This window comes from Scardinius erythrophthalmus (assembly GCF_964197995.2).
Source record: "Scardinius erythrophthalmus genome assembly, chromosome: 7".
In the NCBI taxonomy this organism is placed as follows: Eukaryota; Metazoa; Chordata; class Actinopteri; order Cypriniformes; family Leuciscidae; genus Scardinius; species Scardinius erythrophthalmus.
In genome coordinates this window covers 35,321,993-35,344,809 of record NC_138227.1, presented here as the reverse complement: position 1 = coordinate 35,344,809, position 22,817 = coordinate 35,321,993, and the positions used below count along the sequence as shown (strand labels likewise).

The 22,817-nt window shown below is 45.4% G+C and overlaps 2 protein-coding genes across 2 annotated transcripts in view; one reads left to right on the top strand and one right to left on the bottom strand.

The window, feature by feature from the left end:
- Positions 1 to 331: 331 nt before the first annotated feature.
- LOC308693822 (olfactory receptor 6N1-like) overlaps positions 332 to 22,817 on the bottom strand; it is a gene marked incomplete at both ends in the record, with an annotated part of 112,018 nt that continues 89,532 nt past the window's right edge. The window contains one exon of the mRNA XM_081370916.1: positions 332 to 973. Coding sequence (XP_081227042.1) covers positions 332 to 973 — 642 coding nt within the window. The remainder of the gene's footprint in view (positions 974 to 22,817) is intronic.
- On the top strand, positions 21,283 to 22,200 carry LOC308693171 (olfactory receptor 51I2-like; the record flags this gene model as incomplete). Its single annotated transcript, XM_081369958.1, has 1 exon — positions 21,283 to 22,200. One exon carries the CDS (start codon positions 21,283 to 21,285, stop codon positions 22,198 to 22,200), a length of 918 nt encoding a protein of 305 aa, XP_081226084.1.

Sequence of the window (22,817 nt, the reverse complement as noted above, 5' to 3'; positions counted from 1 at the left end):
TTCAAATCATTATTAAAATAATTTTTAAATTAATTATCATTAGTCTATGACAGTTAGGCTAAATTACTTTAAAGAAACATAAACATCTTGAACATTTGAAATTCACATTCAAGTGTAAGCCTGCATCATTTAATGTTTCATACAAAAACAAACAACAACAACAACAACAACAACAACAACAAAAAACCTATATGGCAGATTCTTGTAATATGGCTGAAAAGAAAAACCTAGCTATCAGAATTGTTATGTTGTCCAATTCAATAGAACAATTTCCATAGTGTTCCATAGAATGTCTAGGATAATAAAATCTTTGCTTGTGACCAAGAAATATTCAATCAGATATTTCCACTTCTTTTTTGAAAAGCAGTTTCATGACTTCCTTCCGTAGTCTTGTCAGATTTAGTCCATAAATGAGGGGGTTTAAAATGGGTGGTATGAGTAAGAATTCCAGGGCCATGAAATTACGCAAATCTTGTGGCAAACTCTTTGAACCATAACGAGTGTACAGCACATCAAACAGCAAAGCACCAGTCACATTGAGCAATGCAAGAAGATGTGGTACACATGTTTGTATGAATTTGTGCCTGCCCTCTATTGACTTTCTGCATTTTCCAACCAAGTAAATGTAGGAGCAAAATATCAATATTGCATGTCCAAAATATATAATAATGATTACATACCCAATCACATTATTTACTGTTGTAGAAAAACAGGAAAGTTTAACAACTGACCAATTTTCACAATATAGCTTTTCAATGCTAGAGCCACATAACTTTAGTCTTGATGTCAATACAATTAAAACAGACATGCAAAAAAATGGAGAAAGCCAGCAGAAAAGGATACATTCAAGAACCCTCTGATTGGTCATTACTGAATGATACTCAAGTGGTCTAATTATTGCCACATACCTGTCATATGCCATCACTGTCAATGTTGAAAAGTCACACAGAACAGATGAATAAATGACAAAAATCTGAATCAAACATCCAGCATGAGAAATCACATGATACTGGGATAATAAATCATACATGAATTTAGGGTAGAATCCACCAGTGCCAAAAAGTCCATTTACACACAAATTACATATAAATACATACATCGGCTGATGAAGCTTCTTATGTGAGATTACAGTGTAAATTATGGTTACATTACACAACACAATTAATGGATAATACAATGCAGTCAATGAAAAAAACACAAATCTTTTCCCCATCGTTTCATTTAGTCCAGAGAGTGTAAACACTAAGTCAAAGGATTCATTCTCTAGTGGTGGCTGCATCTGGAATGATATGCAAATTCTTATGATATGCACATAATAATAAAATGAGTTATTTTGAAATTAAAAGTATTAAAAAATAATCATTCAGATTTCCAGTCCTTTTTTATAAACGGAAATATTCAATACTCTAAAGATAGCATATGCTGGTTCTTCAAAGACTTAAACAATGAAATAATTAAAATCTTACCACAATCTCTTTTTGTTAGTTTGACAGTGTTGTGAAAGGTTGATCTGGTGAGATATATATGGAGACTATTCTCATGATAATTGTCTTGTTTGTGAACACTTGCAAGACTTTTAAAAAGCTCTCTTGAGAATATATATATATATATATATATATATATATATATATATATATATATATATATATATATATATATATATATATATATATATATATATATATCACTGATTCTTGAGAGTCGGGACAAAACACGTTTTAAAAAACTTTTTTTTAAAAATACACAATATATCAATTAGAGTTATATGGTCAATTAGAGAAAGTTCTTAGCTATTTAACCATGTAAAGGAACAGGTTCTAAATAAAAACACATTTTTAACAAATAAACATGTTTCCCTTCAGAACTGGATTTGTGTCAACTCCGTCAGACACACTAAAAAGTATACAATTTCAATTCTTCAAATCCAACAAGAATCTAAAGTTCTGAAGTATATTGTAATAGTGTTTAATTATAAATATATTTTATTTATAAAATACAATATATAAACTTAAGTTGTGATTTCATACTATTCTGAAAACTCAGATTTCTAAATATTTGCATTTTCAAACTTTGATTTTAATTTCAATATTGTAAAAACAAATTCCTTAAATAAATAAAACATAAGAGGATGTAGATCAGATGGTCCTTTATTACAAAAACAACATAAACTGAAGGAAGAATATTTTTTGCCCCAAAAAATTAACAAAAACATACAAAAATCCAACGCTGTTGATGAAGATCTGACGGTGTTGACGAAAAATGTTTGAATGTTTTACCTCAGATTTGTGAAATGTTCACCTGTTTGTCATGATATGTTCTGACAATAAAGAGTAGTTTAAAACCACAATTAACGCTCTGTTTTCTACAACTTTCACTTAGGAGCAAAAATCTGCCTTTAAACTTGAAAGACATTTATCGTGATAATTATCGATATCGACCAGGGGCGGATCTAGAAAAATATTTATGGGGTGGCGAGAGGGGGGCAGGAATTTTTGAGGGGTGGCAACATATGGTAGAAGTATATATACACTGAATTTAAATCAGAGTTAAATTAGCCATAACTTTTAATTCGTTGCTGCCAATGGGGATGGGTATTGTTAAGGTTTTAACGGTATTACTACTCTTACCAATACTCCTTATCGATCCGGTACTTTAACGGTATTCTTATCGGTTCTTTTTGTTATATATAAAAAAAGGGGGAAAAAACTATTATGAACACATTTAATATTGCTTTATATTTTGAAATGAAAATAAATATCTATAGCAAAAGAAAAAGAAATGCTTTAACAAAACAAATAAAACATGCAAGTTATGCAGAAGGGTGCAGGCTTTTGTGTTTTATATTCAGAAGACATAGGACACCAAACACAAAGTACAAACACATGGTCAAACAAAAAAAGTATAGAATTAAACAAATATACAAATTATATACCTAGTGCTTTAATTTCAGTAATGTCGGCATTACTGTTCAGGAGTAATATGGGCTAAAAAGACATCTAATAAAGTCAGATTTAAAATAACACTGCATAGTTTATCATAGATAGATTAAAGCTTATAAAAGCCAAAATTATTAATTCAAGAGCTGCGACTGATTTTCTCTTTTGTTGTTTGATTCACATTAATGGAGCAATCGTCAGCAGGATTATTAGACTGCTGCCCCTTTAAGACCAAATGCAGATCTAATCATTATTACGCATCATATTTTCTCAGCCATTTTGACATATTGATGTGCACATAATTGATGTGCGCAAATAAATAAACCAGAACTGGACCTTATCTGAGCCACAGAATCTGTGTATATTAAATATGGAATCATTTCAGCCTTAATAAACCTGCCAACAAGCAGAATCACTGAAGGAAAGAAGAGAACAGAAAAAGAGACGAGCAGAAACACAAGAACTACAACTGACTTCAGCCAGAGCCTTAGATGAAATCAACTGAAGAGAAAAGAAGACTTGACTTTAATTATGTCAGACATCTACAGAAGTTTTTATTGAGAATTAACAGAGGTTTATCTCTAATGTGTTTCATTTGAAATCACCATAACAGTGATTAGTGTTTCCATTAGTTGGGCTCTTAACTCTTATTTTTTGTATTTTTTTGGCTGCTGTGACAGTGTGTTTGTCAAACACATTTGCAGCAGCAAAGAAAGCCAAATTAAAAAGAGATCAGGTGATGATGGTTATCTTTTGATGGTTTTATAATCATCATGAAATAACCTGTTTCACTTATGTTTTATATTATGTCTTAAGGCTGAAATGACTCCATATTTAATATACACAGGTTTTGCGGCTGAGATAAGGTCTAGTTCTGGTTTATTTATTTGCTCTTGGCTGACATGTGGCATTGCTATGTCCTGCTTGTGGCCCAGATCTGGCAAACAGGAGCGGTCTGCCCAAGTGCCATCATTCCACGTTGCATGTGAGCCAGATCTGCATTCCACAAGTGCCAGATGTGGGCCGGATCTGGGCCGAAACAATGTTGCTATCTGGGATATGCTTTCAGAATTTGGCCCCTTTTTGGAATTTGGAAACAGTGTGGTCAATAAACCTATATCACTAAATACGTGCCATAATTAATGAGAATTTATGATAATGTAATTTAAGCTATAGGCTTATATAAAATGTTAGAAAATGGAACTTCCATTAACTCACAGAGTAGTGGTCTGGGTTCAAACATTCCACCATGCAAAGTGAAGCATTCACTTTTGTTCTGGAATGGCGTTCCAAGAGATGCAGTGGAGGTGTGCTAAAGTAAAACCCTGCCCTTTATTCAATATTCCGTGTCACTTGGATACATCAACACAAAAATATGTCACAACACTGGAGGGAAGTCGTTAGAGGCAAGTATGTACTGGTCCGTACAGACAGCACTGCAACCGTTGCATACGTTACGTTGCTTCCGCCGCATTTCACAACTCGCCCGCCATCTCCTCCTCTGGAGTCAGAAGCATCTGAGGTCGCTTTGTGCCGTTTACATTCCGGGCCTGCTCAACCATGCAGCTAACGAGCTCTCACGGCAGCAGGTGCTAACGGGAGAATGGCGACTCCATCCCCAGGTGGTCCAGCTGGTTTTCAGGCGCTTTGAGACCGAACAGATCTGTTTGCTGCCCCGGACACGTCTCACTGCTAGTTGTTCTATTTCCTGACCGAGGGGACCCTCGGCACGGATGCTCTGGCACACAGCTGGCCCCGGGGCCTACGCAAGTCTGTGTTTCCCCCAGTGAGCCTTCTTGCACAGACCTTGTGCAAAGTCAGGGAGGACGTGGAGCAGGTCTTGCTAGTTGTGCCGTATTGGCCCAACCGGACCTGGTTCCCGGAACTAGTGCTCCTCGCGACAGCCCCTCCCTGGCCCATTCCTCTGAGAGAGGACCTGTTCTCTCAGACACGGGGCACCCTATGGCACCCACGTCCAGACCTCTGGAAACTCCATATCTGGTCCCTGGACGGGACGCAGAGGTTCTAGGTGACCTACCCCCCGCAGTAGTTGACACCATCACTTCCGCTAGAGCCTCCTCTACAAGGCGCCTCTATGCGTTGAAGTGGAACCTGTTCGTTGACTGGTGTTCTTCTCACGAGGCAGAGCCGTGCTTTCCTTCCTGCAAGAAGGGCTGGAGCGAAGACTGTCTCCCTCCACCCTTAAAGTGTATGTTGCCGCGATTGCCGCACATCACGATGCAGTTGAAGGTAATTCATTGGGAAAGCACAATTTCAGGTGCCTGAGGAGGGCGAGGAGACTAAATCCGCCTTGGCAACTCTCTATACCCTCTTGGGATTTTTTTATTTTCTCCTGGTTGCATTGGCCTCCGTCAAGAGGGTAGGGGACCTGCATGCATTTTCGGTCGACGAATTGTGCCTAGAATTCGGCCTGGATAACTCTCACGTGATCCTGAGACCCCGGCCTGGATACGTGCCCAAGGTTCCTACCACTCCCTTTCGGGACCAGGTGGTGAACCTGCAAGCGCTGCCTTCAGAGGAGGCAGACCCAGCCCTGGCTTTTCTCTGTCCCGTTCACACTCTGCGTCTGTACGTGGACAGAACGCAAAGCCTCAGGACCTCAGTTTAGCTCTTCATCTATTATGGAGGCCAGCAGAAAGGAAAGGCTGTCTCCAAGCAGAGGATGGCCCACTGGATAGTGGATGCCACCGCCTTGGCTTACGAAGCGCAAGGCGTGCCCTGCCCACCCAGGTTGAAAGCTCACTCCACTAGGGGTGTCACTTCTTCTTAGGTGCTGGCACACAGCGCCTCGATGACAGACATCTGTAGAGCTGCGGGGTGGGCGACACCTAACATGTTCGCTAGGTCTTATAGCCTACGTGTTGAGCCAGTTTCTTCCTGTGTGCTCGCTTCAACCAGCCGGTAACACCGAAGTTCCCGCTCTAGTGTCGGCTTGCTGCGCCACTCCCTTCAATTGGAACGGATATATGCGATTTTTGCTCCAGTCGAGTTCCCCACTTAGGCGAACCCTGTGAGTTCCTCCGCACCCCTTAGGCAGTCGGACGTTGCAGAGCGTCCGACGCCAGACCTAGTGTTCGTATGCTTGTGTAACTTGTGCTAGGCTGGGTTCCATATGTGGTGATCCCTGCGGCGATCCCATATTCGTAATTCTTCCACGACCAGCTCCCTGCGGTGAGCCCGGGTCTTTCCCTTGGCAGAGTCTGCTCTGCCATCACTGTCCGGTGCTGCCTCCCCCTTCTCAGGTGGAGCCACCCCAGTGACCATTCCATATGTTGTACTGCCCCTGTCCGGCCAGTCCATATGTGTATTCTCCACATGGTACCTCCCTTCGGGCAGGATGTGGCTTCCACAGCATCCTTCTCCCCTGGAAAGGCATGCTTTCTCAGTGTTATCCAAGAGTTCCACTGTGTGGGGTATAATGGAACAGCAGTTGAACTCCCTCTACGCAGGTCTTCCACCCCAGCCAGATGGGGCTCTGAGAGTCTTGCGTAGGGTGCTGGATGTGGCAGCAACCATGGCTTTTTCCATGGGATCACAATTACGTCGTCACGTTCGACGTTACACCGTCTACAAATTGTGTATAATTGTATAATATCCAAGGTAAACATGTCTAGTAATTGTGCAGTTAATTCTCATACTGTATTTTCAGTTTTGGAATATTTATCCTCTCCCCAAATTTGTCACTAATAAAACACAATAAAAATAATTTAAAGAAAAAAATTATATTTACCTTTTAATAGTGTGTTTACATCTACCTTTTAAATATATTTTTTTTATTAAAAAGGTTACAATTACAACAACAATTCAAGTGTAATCTTACAGTATCTTTGTATCAGTAGTATCAGTATCAGTATCTATATATATGTCTTTCATATTTCGCCTGACTGTAACATTGTTTTTATGAAATATTAGGGCATATAAATGTTAATTTGCTGTTTAATACGCTGCTTATACAAATAGCCAACATTTTATTTCAACATATTTCAGTCGATTTTTATTCATCTCATTATAGCAATACAGTTTGCAAAAACATCATCATTCATTCACACACGCGATTTAAATTTAAACTGTCTTTTTGCCAGCTGTGGTAAACAGCGCGCATCTCGCCGTTCATTCATTCATAAAGAAACCCGATTCACGTAAACTTACTAGTATTCCTCAGCTCGCTCCTCGATATACCCGCACTTCTGAGATACATTTTCCATTATTATTATTCCTCACAGCGCTGCGAAACAGTGTAAACATGTAATGATCTGATAAACTTGTGTGTTTTCTCGAGCTGATATGGGGGCGTTCACAGGATTGCGTGGATTATCTCAGCCATTTGCGTTTGAATAGCGCGCGCTCTCCGTGGGTGTGTCACATTACATTTGAATTAGCTCTAATGAGGTCGACTGGAATCGCTTTCTTTTAATACAGATTTCACAAGATGAAAATATTAGTTTTTTATATAAATTACTTCATTTAAAAGAAGAGAATTCAAGCTTCATGCCTGTGTGTCTGTTTGCCTGTTTGAGTATTCGCTTAGTTATTGTTCATTTTCGGACACTTTTCAGAATGGACTACACTGACAGAGAGAAGGCAGAACTCGCTTCGTGTTTATTTTTCTTTATTTGGCAAAAAGCACAACACTTTGTTTTTATTGTGAATTTACACAAAAATAATACACATTTAACAGAATCGATTGATGTATGAAACTCCTATGGAAAATCAAAGTCAACAGAGTATTTATGAGTTTCTTTTACACTGATAAAAAAAAAAGCGAGCTGGTATCGCCGGCGATACCGTCGACCTCAGAGGGTTAATAACGGATCAAACAGCGCTGACGTGGAAACCAGGAACATTGTGCTTTCAAGTAACGTTACATTGGTTTTATTTTGACATTATGAATACAATTGCTGCCCTCAAATGTTAATCTGAAATAAAATAAACCTTTGCTTATAACTACTACAATATTACATTTTAATTTTTTTTATAAGGAGCTGTTTGTTTTATAAGTTCAAGTATAGCTCCATCATTGCTCAAAGTAAAAAATGATCATACTTTATGATGTTAGTTTTAATAAAAAATGTAAATAAAGGAAATTTCTCTGGCATTTCTTTTTGCTGTATTGAAAACGTACTGAACCATGACACCAGTGTATCTTATCGAACCACACCGTGAATTTTGTGGACCGTTATTATTCAAATATAATTTTTTAGATTCCTAGATTTATTTGCTGCACTTTTTTATACAGTTATATTGTAAAACTAAAATACCTTTTATAAAATAATTATAACAATTCATACAGGGCTAGTATGAATTGCAGCTGTATAGATACACACCAAGGTATCGGATTAGTACTCGGTATCGGCCGATACCCTGAGTCCAGGTATCGGAATCGGTATCGGGAAGGAAAAAAGGGTATCGGAACATCTCTAAATGCAACCAGGAGCGCTGTCTTCATTGACAGGAACTTAAGCTCCACTGATTGCAGAGGCTCAAAGGGAGCACTCTGCAGGGCAGTTAAAACCACTGAGAGGTCCCAAGAGGGTACGAGGGGAGGACGAGGAGGATTCAGTCTCCTCGCTCCCCTCAGGAACCTGACGATCAGGTCGTGCTTTCCCAAGGACTTACCATCAACTGCGTCATGATGTGCGGCAATGGCGGCAACATACACTTTCAGGGTGGAGGGTGACAGCCTTCGCTCCAACCCTTCTTGCGGGAAGGATAGCATGACACTGATGGGGCATTTCGTGGGTTCTAGATTTTTAGAAGAACACCAGTTGACGAAGAGGTTCCACTTTAACGCATAGACATGTCTCGTGGACGATGCTCTAGCGGAAATGATGGTAGCCACCACCGCTGGTGGTAGGGTACTCAAACCTTCCTCGTCCCATCCAGGAGCCACACGTGGAGGTTCCAAAGATTGGGACGAGGGTGCCATAAGGTGCCCCGTCCCTGAGAAAGCAGGTCTTTCCTCAGGGGAATTGGCCAGGGAGGTGCTGTCGCGAGGAGTACTAGTTCTGGGAACCAGGTGCGGTTGTGCCAATACAGGGCAACCAAAATTACCTGCTCCTCGTCCTCCCTGATCTTGTGCAAGGTCTGCGCAAGAAGGCTCACTGGGGCAAACGCATGTTTGCGGAGCCCCCGCGGCCAGCTGTGTGCCAGTGCATCCGTGCCGAGCGTACCCTCGGTCAGGGAATAAAACAGGTCGCAGTGGGACGAGTCGTGGGAGGCAAACAGATCTACCTGTGCGTCCCCGAACTGATCACAAATCAGCTGAACCATCTGGGGATGGAGTCTCCATTCTCCAGCGAGAGGCGGAAGCCGAGACAGCTCGTTGGCTGTCTGGTTCAGGTCTCCCGGGATATAAATGGCTCAAAGCGACCTCAGATGCTTCTGACTCCATATGAGGAGGTGGTGGGCGAATTGCGACATACGGCGGGAGCGTAGACCACCTTGACGGTTGATGTACGCTATTGTGGTGGTATTGTCTGATCGGACTAGTACGTGTTGACCCCTGAGCAATGCACGAAAGCGGTGCAGGGCAAGGCGTACAGCCAGCAACTCAAGGCAATTGACATGCCAAAGGCGCAGGGGTCCTGTCCAGGAGCCCGCAGCAGCATGTCCATTGCACATGGCACCCCAACCCGTGGTGGAGGCATCTGTTGATACAACAACATGCCTGGAAGCTCGTTCTAAGGGAACTCCGGCCCATAAAAAATTGATGTTCGACCACGGGGAGAAGGTCTGATGGCAGTTCGGAGTCACTGGGACTTGGAGCGTGCCGTGTTGCCATGCCCACCTCGGGACACGATCGCGAAGCCAAAGCTGAAGCGGTCTCATATGAAGCAAACCGAGCGGCGTTACTGCGGCTGCAGATGCCATATGCCCCAGGAGCCTCTGAAAAAGTTTCAGTGGGACCGTATTCTTGCCCTCGAACTGACGAAGACAAGTCAGTAGTGACTGCGCACGCTTGCTCGTAAGCTGCACGCGCATGGCGACCGAGTCGATTTCTATACCGAGAAAAGAGATTCTCTGCACTGGGCAGAGTTTGCTCTTCTCCCAGTTGACCCAAAGGCCCAGACGAGCTAGGTGCCAGAGCACAAGGTCCCTGTGTTCGCAAACCTGGTCTTGAGGGTGAGCTAGAATCAGCCAGTCATCGAGATAGTTCAGGATGCGAACCCCGTGTTCTCGTAGGGGAACAAGGGCTGCCTCGACGACCTTCGTGAAGACGCGAGGAGACAGGGCTAGCCCGAAAGGGAGAACCGCATACTGGTATGCCTGCCCCTCGAAAGCAAACCGAAGAAACAGTCTGTGTCGAGGAAGAATGGAGACATGGAAGTAGGCGTCCTCAGGTTGATCGCTGCAAACCAATCCTGTGGCCGTATGCATTCGAAAAGGCATTTGGCCGTGAGCATCTTGAACGGCATCCTGTGAAGGGAGCGGTTCAAAACGCGCAGGTCCAGGATAGGTCATAATCCACCGGATTTCTTCGGTACAATGAAGAAAGGGCTGTAGAAGCCGGACCTCATTTCGGCTTGAGGGACAATCTCGATCGCACCCTTCGCCAGTAGGGTGTCGACCTCCGCTCTCATGACAGGGGCATTGCCACTGACTATAGTGAAGCGGACTCCCCTGAAGCGGGGAGGAGACCGCGCAAACTGAATCGCGTTGCCGAGCCTGATGGTTCTCGCGACACAGCAGGACAGTCTGGAAAGCTCTAGCCAGGCTCCCAGAACTGCGCCAGCGTGGTCATTCGAACCACAGATGTACCGTCGGTGGTGCAGCGAGGCGGAATGACCGGCCCAGGCTAGGGTGGCATAGCGGCCCTGTGCGGGGGCACGGTCATTAACCGCGTCCTGCCAGAGGAGGCCAGGGGAGGACCAGCGTCCCACGAGGGCGTGCTCTGGCAGGGGTCTGGCGACAGAGGGGGATGAGAAGAGCGTGGCCCGTGGGCGGCGCATGCTGTCATCCACAGCCTCTTGGGGCTTGGAGGAAGGGACATCAGTTCTTGAAACAAGAATTCCCCCCCCCGGCCCTCCACCAGGGGAAGGAGTGGCCCTGCTACCGGCTCCTGAGAAGAACTGAGCCCTAACCCCTAGCTGCCCGTCTCAGAAGTGCTGCTTAGCATGGCGTTTAGCCGGCTAAGGGGCGGAGACAGGCGGTGCCACCCTCCTGCGACCTCCTCGTGCTCTGGGCCAGTGAAGACTCAAGGGGAGGAATCGCAGAGGGGCGGTGTTGGCGGGAAGCAGGCTAAGGAGACCGCACGGACAGATGACCGTCGGTGCAGAAGGTCCTCAACCTGCTTATAGAGTGATTGAAGACTGTTGGGCGCAATCCTCAACCACATCGCCGACCAGGCTGCCCGCCTCAAGAGTGCTGCTTAGGCTGGCATGGCAGTCTAAGGGGCGGAGACGGGCAGCGCCACCCTCCTGCGACTTGCTCCTGCTCAAGGCCGGTGAAGACCTGAGGGGAGCAGCCAAATGGAGGGAGCCTTGGCGGGAAGCAGACTAAGGAGACCGCACGGATGGATGACTTCAGGTGGTCGAAGCCACACCACCAGAGAGCCCAGCCCGGGACATGGGGGAGCTTAGAAAATGAACTCAGACACCCCCACATCAACCTGGCTAAGCCCATATCTGGACCACACTAGTGGACATCACCTGACCCAGGATCACGCAGGTACCGATGTCGCCTGAGCGAGGTCAGCAGTGTGCGTGGCGGAACAACCGGGCCAGGCATGGGAGGCATAGTGTCCCAGCATAGGGGCGTGGTTAGAGTTTCCGCGTTCTGCCAGGGTTGTCCAGGTAAGGACTAGCGTTCCACTGCGGCCGGTTCGGACAGAACTCCCGGGACAGCACTGCATCGAAGGCGCAGGCGACACACAGCACTGCATGACCGTGCCACGATAGTGACAGGGAACATACAGACCATGATCGCCGTGCGATCGAAAGCAGCGAAGGCGGAGGACACCCGCGCGCCGCTGAAGTCACGTGGACTCTCGCGGAGTGCAGGCGTCCTGATGCACGTCCGGGAGAAGCTTACAGCACTCGGGGGGAGGGCGGGGCCACTCCAGCCGATGCTTTCAGCTTCCCGGGAAAGCATGGCTGACAACTCTGAATCGATCCCGGCAACGATAGCACTCCCGTGGGAGGCAACGCTGTCGAAACTTGTGATCCGTCTTGTGATGCTGTGAGTGCATGACACCATTTGCCAGAGCCCCGAATGAAACACTGGGTCCCCGAAAGAAACCAGGCACACACGGAAGCTCCACGGTTTGCGATGTGGAGGGGGGTGTGGCCCGAGGAATTGACTCGTCGGTTGTTGTGCCACACACCGACCCTCAGATCACCCTGGCCACCAGCCAAAGTATCCCTTCTCGAGGAAGAGATAAATTGGGGTGTGGCAGAGGGGACTCTACTCACATGGAGATTATTGAGTCTTGATCTATAAACATCGCGATGGTCATGTTCCTGCAATGAAAACATGACTCATCAACGAGCGCTGCCGAGCGTGATTAAGCCCAACACGCAAAACAGCGCTCGTGACCGTTAGGCAGATGAATTACGCACACACATCCAGGAAATAGAAAATACACGGGCAAACCGTCTTGAAAAAGACGTGCCGCGTGCAGCTCTTTTAGAGAGTGGAAAAGCTCAGCAGAGTGCTGAAGCACCCAGGGAGAAACACACTCACTGTCGGCAGATTACTGCACAAATCAGCAGCAGGAAATGTGATCTCGCTGGAACACGCCGTCACACCAACACACTGAAGAGCCGCTCGTCTCGAAGAGATTTGAGATGTCACTCAGAAGGCTTGTGGAGTGAAGTACTGGACTTGGCTCCGAAGCGAAAACATACTGCATGTTGCCGGCGTACTTCCTTATATACCCCCGGCGTGGGGCGGAGATACGCAATGCAAATTCTGCAGACCCATGGCATTTCATGGCATTGGCTTGTTTTATATACTCGAAGGTGAGAGGCTTTCTAAGCGAAACCCCATTCGTCGTCATCCGACGTAACTCGGAGTGACAACGAAAGGGAACAGACGTTTCAATATACTGGTATTAAATGCGTTTTCTGAGAATTTATATTTAGAGTTTTGACTGCAAATGTCACGTCCATAATGCTGGAATTGCCCAATAGTAATTTAAAGATGTGGTAGCACTGGATCTGGATGGGGAGGATAACTCTGGGAGGGGTGTGTCATGATTCTGCCTTCTCACACCGCGACACAGATCGTGGATCTGAGAATCGCGATTTCGGTTTCATATCATAGTTTGTATAGTGTTTGTTAAAATTCAGTTGTTGTTGTTTCAGTTGTTATGTTGTTTTGCACTTTTTATCACAAATATTTTTAAATATTTGTTTAGTTTGTTAAAATGGTTCCTCAACTACATCAGACGTTCATAATAACAGAAGAAAAAAACTTGCCATAGTTTTGTCCTTTTGTCCTTTGTGGCAGTAGCCAGTTTTGGTGTAACAAGTTTTACATTTTGCTGCCAATTATTAAATGTAGTCAGTGTATTAAGAGGCTACAATTTCCAAGTATAAGTGTAACTTGATCCCATCCCATTAAGCTGATCTAATGTGTGTTGGTCGCACGGTTGAGATCGAGACTCAATGATCTTCATGTGAGAGTCCCCTCATCCGCACCCTGATCTACTGGTCCCGAGAGGGCTGGTACTTCGGCTGGCGGCCAGGGTGATCTGAGGGTTACAGTGTGGAACAAAGCGCCGACTATTCCACGCTCCACACTTCCCTCTGTTCCCGTGCAACCCGCGAGTGTCCGCGTGGAAACCGCTGTACAGTCCTCGGACTTGCCGCGAGTTTCATTCGGCGCTCCAGAGGATGACGTGATGTCGATCGCTGCATCACAAGGTGGGCAGGAGTCCTCGGGAAGTGAGGATTCGGCTGTGCTGCCACCCTCGGGAGATTCAGTTCGCGCGATCTCCTCCCCGCTACAGCGGAGTCCGCTTCACTATGGTCGGTGGCAATGCCCCTGTCATGAGAGCGGAGGTCGCCACCCTACTGGCGAAGGGTGCGATCGAGATTGTCCCTCCAGCCGAAATGAGGTCCGGCTTCTACAGCCCTTACTTCATTGTTCCGAAGAAATCGGGTGGGTTACGACCAATCCTGGACCTGCGCGTCCTGAACCGCTCCCTTCACAGGCTGCCGTTCAAGATGCTCACGGCCAAACGCATTTTCGAGTGTGTGCGGCCACAGGATTCCTCGGGAGGATTCCATGGGCAGGAGTCCTCGGGAAGTGAGGATTCGGCTGTGCTGCCACCCTCAGCAGATTCAGTTCGCGCGATCACCTCCCCGCTACAGCGGAGTCCGCTTCACTATGGTCGGTGGCAATGCCCCTGTCATTTGAGCGGAGGTCGCCACCCTACTGGCGAAGGGTGCGATCGAGATTGTCCCTCCAGCCGAAATGAGGTCCGGCTTCTACAGCCCTTACTTCATTGTTCCGAAGAAATCGGGTGGGTTACGACCAATCCTGGACCTGCGCGTCCTGAACCGCTCCCTTCACAGGCTGCCGTTCAAGATGCTCACGGCCAAACGCATTTTCGAGTGTGTGCGGCCACAGGATTGGTTTGCAGCGATCGACCTGAAGGACGCCTACTTCCATGTCTCCATTTTACCTCGACACAGACTGTTTCTACGGTTTGCTTTCGAGGGGCAGGCATACCAGTACGCGGTTCTCCCCTTCGGGCTAGCCCTGTCTCCTCGCATCTTCACGAAGGTCGTCGAGGCAGCCCTTGTTCCCCTACGCGAACACGGGGTTCGCATCCTGAACTATCTCGACGACTGGCTGATCCTAGCTCACTCTCGAGACCAGGTTTGCGAACACAGGGATCTTGTGATCCGGCACCTAGCTCGTCTGGGCCTTCGGGTCAACTGGGAGAAGAGCAAACTCTGCACAGTGCAGAGGATCTCTTTTCTCGGTATGGAAATCGACTCGGTCGCCATGTGCGCGCAGCTTACGAGCGAGCGCGCGCAATCACTGCTGACTTGTCTTCGCCAGTTCGAGGGCAAGAGTGCGGTCCCACTGAAACTTTTTCAGAGGCTCCTGGGGCATATGGCATCCGCAGCCGCAGTAACACCGCTCGGATTGCTTCATATGAGACCGCTTCAGCTTTGGCTTCGCGATCGAGTCCCGAGGTGGGCATGGCAACACGGCAAGCTCCGGGTCCCAGTGACTCCGGCCTGCCGTCAGACCTTCACCCCGTGGTCGAACCTCAGCTTTCTACGGGCCGGAGTGCCCCTGGAACGAGTTTCCCGGCATGTTGTTGTCTCAACAGATGCCTCCACCACGGGCTGGGGCGCCAAGTGCAATGGACATGCTGCCGCGGGCTCCTGGACAGGACCCCAGCACCTATGGCATGTCAATTGCCTCGAGTTGCTGGCTGTACGTCTCGCCCTGCACCGCTTCCATGCGTTGCTCAGGGGTCAGCACGTACTAGTCCGATCAGACAATACCGCGACAGTAGCGTATATCAACCATCAAGGTGGTCTACGCTCCCGCTGTATGTCGCAACTCGCTTGCCACCTCCTCATATGGAGTCAGAAGCATCTGAGGTCGCTTCGAGCCATTTATATCCCGGGACACCTGAACCAGGCGGCCGACGAGCTGTCTCGAGTTCGGCCTCTCGCTGGAGAATGGCGGCTCCATCCCCAGACGGTCCAGCTGATTTGGGATCAGTTCGGCGACGCACAGGTAGACCTGTTTGCCTCCCACGACTCGTCCCATTGCGACCTGTTTTATTCCCTGACCGAGGGCACGCTCGGCACGGATGCACTGGCGCACAGCTGGCCGCGGGGCCTACGCAAGTATGCATTTCCCCCAGTGAGCCTTCTTGCGCGGACCCTGCACAAGATCAGGGAGGACAAGGAGCAGGTTATATTGGTTGCCCCATACTGGCCCAACCACACCTGGTTCTCAGAACTCATACTCCTTGCGACAGCACCTCCCTGGCCAATTCCTCTGAGGAAGGACCTCCTTTCTCAGGGACGGGGCACCCTTTGGCACCCTCGTCCCGGTCTTTGGAACCTCCACGTGTGGCTTCTGGACAGGACGAGGCAGGTTTGAGTACCCTACCACCAGCGGTGGTGGCTACCATCACTTCCGCTAGAGCAGTGGTTCTCAAACTTTTTTGGTCGCGCCCCCCTTTAAACCTTTAAAGAAATCTGGGCCCCCCCTCCCCCAAAAAATAAATTATATTTATATATGTAGCCAGCGGCGTCAGGAACTTGAGGGAACTGTATGGAACAATTATATAACATTCGACTACGCCACCCGGTATATACCGGGAACTATCAGCCCCAACTCAGGGAGCGCACAGGTTCGTTACCAAAAGAAATGGGTGAGCAGAGAGACATAGGCCAGGAAATATCAATGATGAGGCAGTTTTATTCAAATACAAAAGTTAAAATCATCAATACATTAACAAGGGCTCAATATTCACATATCAAAAAGAAAAACAAACACTTTACAAAACTTCAAAATAAAGAAATAATAAATACACTAATACAGATACACAAGAAAGCTTAATTAGGAGGGAGATGGCCTGCTGTGACCCTCAATTCACACAACACACTTAATATCCACAGACACCCACTCTGTTGAAGTCAAGTCACTCAAGCACAGCACTCAATGTGAACCCCTTAAACAGCAGCTAAACCCCTCCTCGATACACTTTCTTCGTCAAAAGCCAGCCCCCCCCCAAAAGAAAAAAAAGAAACCGTCAGTTCACAAACATAATAAATAAAAATACACACACAAAACATATAAACTAATTAAACTTAAACAAACAAAGAAAAATAAATTACATACAAAATACGCAAAAATGAGCACAAGACAAAAATAAAGAAATCTAAATTAAAATTCGAAGCAAACCAAGAGACAAATCAAAATGAAACAAACATGCCACGGTCGGCCGCACACACACTCAGAGCAGAACAAGTCAGCGAGGAAACAGCCACGCACTCGCACACTGCGGCGAGCAATCGTCCCGGCCCGCTGTTATGCAAGTTCAAGTTCGCTCCAACGAAAAGACGACAAAACTAAGCCCAGGCAAGACAGCAGTGCGTTACGTCAACAGACGCGCATCTCTTCCCGCAATATAGAGGTGAAACCCTTGCTCTCGTCACTCAAATCTGTCGAACATGAAACAGAAAAATTACTAATAAAACAATAAAAGGGACAAACCACGCGAATAGCTCTCATACATACCGGAAACGTTCTCAGCGCAGCACTATGCGTGTTCGCTGGCCTCAACATACCGCCGGTTGCTCGTCAATGAACTACACAGACTCAAAATAGTAAATACACATTCCATTGATGAAAATCCTCAAAACAGACGTAGGTTACCAACCTCAAAGCCCGGGGCAGACTGTGCACGGCCGCACAGAGCCGAAACAGCACTTCAAACTCTCCATTCATAAATGGCTGCCTCCGTAAAGGGGCGGTACGAGTGTCGACGACGCATCCCAAGTGACAGAAAACCTCCCCATTTTATACCATGACACCAGACTGTTGATAGGTTCAATGGTTTCACATGACACTGGCCAATAATCAACACAGATACACTTCACCCTGCTACATTCATATATATATATATATATATATATATATATATAAGGGCTGTCAATCTTCCTCTATAATAGGCTACTATTCGAATTCCATTCCTTATTGTAAATAATATTCGAATATTAAATGCTCAAATTCATCCTATTATTAATATTTACGACATTACACAGTCTTATGGATCGCAAATGCGTGATATTGATCGGTCTCATATCTTGAGATAAACCGTCAGTTTGTCTGTTATTGCCTTTTGGCGGACAGCTGGTATCAGAACAAGCCCCGTGATGAGGAGAGGCAGAACATAAGTAATTCTTGCCTGTTTTAGCGACGGTTCAAAAAAAAAAAAAAAACTTATATTTTTCTCTCCGTTTTGGCCTTCAGTCCACAATGAGATGGCGTTTTTATTAATGAAAACGCACTCCAAAGTGGATACATTTGAAAACGCCGTTTTCACGTTGTAGTGTGGAATGTGAATCAAATTGTTGATCTCCGTTTCCGTGGAGACATTCCTCTCCGCGATTTTTGACAGTTATGATGATACAGCGTGTTATGATTCAAAAACTTTGTTTATCAGACGAAACAAAAGCATTTAATATAAGCGGAACGTTTTTTTTTTTACAATGAAATATGTGCAATGATAAACTTACAAGTGATTTAGGAAATTATTGAAGGCCTGCTTTTTCTATTTCTCCTTGAAAAATAAAAAATTACAAAATAAAATAAAAACGTGCAATGCAAACAGGAATAGTTTTAATTTGTCATGTCATTGAATCAACAGTAAGAGAGAATAATAAACCAGAACTTTAACTTTTAATTCATAATTAAAAGTTAATATAGCAGTTTTGGAGAGTGCCTCACGAGCTCAGCGTCTGGTTGGTCTTCTCACCAGAGCGCGCACGTCCGCTGAAGAGTTTTTTTTCTTTGGCGAGCAACTTCTAGGTTGGGCTTGTTCCAACGGTCTGAAGAAGGACGATTCAGTGTAATTGCCGTTCGTTGCCGATTTATAAAAGAAGAGCGCTATCACTACCGCTTTCACGCACTTGAACGCTGTAGTAACGTAACGGCTGTATTTTTTTTATTTATTTTTTGCAGATCTCCCGCGCCCCCCCTGCAGTAACCTTGCGCCCCCCCTGGGGGGCGCGCCCCACACTTTGAGAACCACTGCGCTAGAGCATCGTCCACGAGACATGTCTATGCGTTGAAGTGGAACCTCTTCGTCACCTGGTGTTCTTCTAAAAATCTTGAACCCACGAAATGCCCCATCAGTGTCGTGCTTTCCTTCCTGCAAGAAGGGTTGGAGCGAAGGCTGTCTCCCTCCACCCTGAAAGTGTATGTTGCCGCCATTGCCGCACATCACGACGCAGTTGATGGTAAGTCCTTGGGAAAGCACGACCTGATTGTCAGGTTGCTGAGGGGAGCCAGGAGACTAAATCCTCCTCGTCCTCCCCTCGTACCCTCTTGGGACCTCTCAGTGGTTTTAACTGCCCTGCAGAGTGCTCCATTTGAGCCTTTACAATCAGTGGAGCTTAAGTTCCTGTCAATGAAGACAGCGCTCCTGGTTGCATTGGCCTCCATCAAGAGGGTAGGGGACCTGCAGGCATTTTCGGTTGACGAAGCGTGCCTGGAATTCGGGCCGGCTAACTCTCACGTGATCCTGAGACCCCGGCTTGGATACGTGCACAAGGTTCCTACCACACCCTTTCGAGACCAGGTAGTGAACCTGCAAGCGCTGCCCTTGGAGGAGGCAGACCCAGCCTTGGCACTGCTCTGTCCAGTACGCGCCCTTCGTGCTTACGTAGACAGAACGCGGTGTTTCAGGACCTCAGACCAGCTCTTTGTCTGTTATGGTGGGAAGCTGAAGGGAAAGGCTCTCTCCAAGCAAAGGTTGTCTCACTGGATAGTGGACGCCATTGCTTTGGCTTACCAGCAGCAAGGTCGACCATGCCCCCTTGGTGTCGACCATGCCCCCTTGGTGTGACGGCCCACTCCACTCGGAGTGTGGCATCCTCTTGGGCTCTAGCGCATGGCGCCTCGCTAACAGACATCTGCAGAGCTGCAGGCTGGGCGACACCTAACACATTCGCGAGATTACAATCTCCGAGTGGAGCCAGTTTCTTCTCATGTACTCGCTTCAACTAGCCGGTGCTAGATTCTGCTCAGGTGTCTTCGCTTGCTCGCCATTCCTCTCCACGGACGGGATACGTGCGATATTCCTCAGGTGAGCCTCATAAGCCCTGAGTCTCCTCCAGCACTGACGACGTCAACGCCAGAGTTATGCCACTGGCAGCTTTCGCGCTTGGCTAGGTGCCTCCATGTGCATGGTTCCCTTCGGGCGACCCCCACATGTGTATTTCCACTGTAAGCCTCTTTGAGCATGTGTCTTTCCCTTGGCAAGCCACCTTGCCACCCCTGGGGTTGAAATAATCCACCTGCGGCTGGACACCCCAGTGTTACTCCGTATGCAGCCCTTCGGGGTCATATGTGTATTCCAAGTCCCCCCCTTCGGGTTGGGCATGATTGCATATTTCCACTGGATATGCTTCCCAGTGTACCTTGGTATTCCTGTGTTAAGTAGGACTCCTTCGTCCGTGCTAGTCTCACGACAGGGAGCTCAGACTTACGCAGGGCACTGGAAGACAGTCGAGAGGTGGCGTGATTATACGGGAACCCCATTCGTCGTCATCCGACGTAACTCGGAGTGACAACGAAAGGGAACGTCTCGGTTACGTATGTAACCCTCGTTCCCTGAGTAGGGAACGGAGATGTTACGTCTCCCTGCCGCTTCCGCTGTACCGCTGGAACGCCTGAGTTCAGTCTCGGCTCCTCAGCGAAGACATATCTGCATTCTGCTCGCGCACTTCCTTATATACCCCCAGGGCGGGGCGGAGTTACACTATGCAAATTCCGCAGACCCATGGCATTTCTTTGCCATTGGCTCGTGTTTTAATACTCGAAGATGATAGGATTTCTAAGCGAAACCCCATTCGTCGTCATCCGACGTAACGTCTCCGTTCCCTACTCAGGGAACGAGGGTTACATACGTAACCGAGACGTTTTGCCCCCTGGGTAGTTGTTGTTTTTTCCAATACAGATAATTCATAGTTCATCATTTCTACAAACAGTGCAAACTCTGCTAGATTATAGATAAAAGATTCCCATTCCCCTGCCATTCTGTGATTGGCAGTGATCGGCAATCGGCAGATCATGATTCTGGGGATCGGTAATCGGTGATTGGCCCCAAAAATGCTGATCGGAGCATCTCTACTTTCGGCAGTAACTGCTGTCACTCCAGCCAACGGACATCACACACATACTATTTGCAAAAATACCAAAAAAACAAAAAACAAAGAGGCCTTCTGAGACATGTTAGATGCTATAAGTACACTAGGATAATGATGACCCACAGTTCTTGCATCAGTGGTTATTTCAAGGTGTATCACAGAAGGTATTTAAATTATGTAATGTGTGTTTTAAGGTATTTTAAGGTTTGCCTGATGTTAAAATACATTTCAAAGTTGTTTATTGATATGTCACAAATCTATTTTTAAACCAAATTAACATGAGTATACACAATAATTAAAAATATTAATCTAATGTTAATTTATACATATATTATTGTTCATTGATAATTCATTTGTGCTCATAATTCATTAAATAATAAATTATGTTGACAAATTTAACTTAACTTTTTAAATCATAGAAACATTTTGTACTTTCTTCAGGTCAATGAATTAACTCTGCCTGATGCAAAATGGAAAATGGGACATATTTTTACTTCATGTTATTTGAAAATCTCGGGTACATAAGATATGTTTTCTTCAGTTTAGGATTTATTCTGTACTGTGCTATCATATTATTTAATGTCATTATTATGCTTGTAATATTTCTGGAAAGGTCTTTACACCAGCCCATGTACATTCTGATTTCATGTTTGTCTTTCAACTCTGTGTTTGGAACAGCTGGCTTTTTCCCAAGAGCACTGACAGACTTGCTGTCTGATACACACTCAATCTCCCGTGAAGCATGTGTCTTACAGACTGTTGTAATTTTCATGTATGCCGCAAATGAATTTACAATATTAATGGTAATGGCAATTGACAGATTTGCTGCAATCAGTAAACCTTTACAATACCACAACATAATTACACCAAGGTTTCTAATTGTTTCAGTAGGTATAAATGTGGCTTATCCAATTATTTTACTTAGTATTGGTGGTCTTTTAAGTTCAAAACTGAGAATGTGTGGTAACAAATTGTTTAAGGTGTACTGCCACAACTATGAAGTAGTCAAGCTCTCTTGTGAAAGCACAGTAATCAATAATGTTATTGGCTTGTTTATATTAATCACAACTACTGTCATCCCTATAAGTTTAATATTATATTCTTACGTAAAAATTCTTATTGTTTGTCAAAAAAGCTCATCACAGTTCAAGGGCAAAGCTTATCAAACTTGTATTCCACACATAGTGGTCCTTTTGAATTTCTCAATTGCTGTTATTTCTGATGTCACTTTGAGTCGAGTTGTCAATGTAGAACTTCCTATATGGCTGTCAGTTTTTCTTTCACTGGAGTTCCTTATTATACCACCCATCCTGAACCCCCTTGTTTATGCTTTAAACCTGCCTGATATACGCAAAAAAATTATTTGTCTTATAAAGGCCTCCAGGTAGATTTTTTTTTCTTCTTCTTCTTCTTTTGGTGTAATAAATGTTACACAGAATAATATACAGACTATTATATATATATATATATATATATATATATATATATATATATATATATATATATATATATATATATATATTAGGGTGCATCAAAAAACACAATTCTTGAATTTTGATATGGCTGGGTGCTAAAAATGTTCCAATATATGTAGAAACAACACATGCAAAATATTTGTCCAGTACATGATGATTTAGGGGTGCCACCGCACATCTGTTTTTGTTGGATAAAGTGCTTAACAGTGCTCAATGGTCACAATGGAGATTTGAGGTAAACAATACTACAGCTCAAGAAAACTGAGATGATCTTTCTGTTTGAGGTGATCTTTCTGTGTTGGGTATGTATTATTACATAATTACTATCATATCTGTAATTGTGTCTTTGTATACTTATTTATTATAAGTCATTTAAGTCATATTTATAGGTATTTGGTGCTCATTACATCTAGCTAACGTTAGCTAGCAACAGTTTGCTAACCAGTCAGCTATCTATGTTAGCTAAGCTATTAAACTTAACATCAACAGTATTCTAGAGTGGACACTGTCATATTCAGAGTATACAGTGG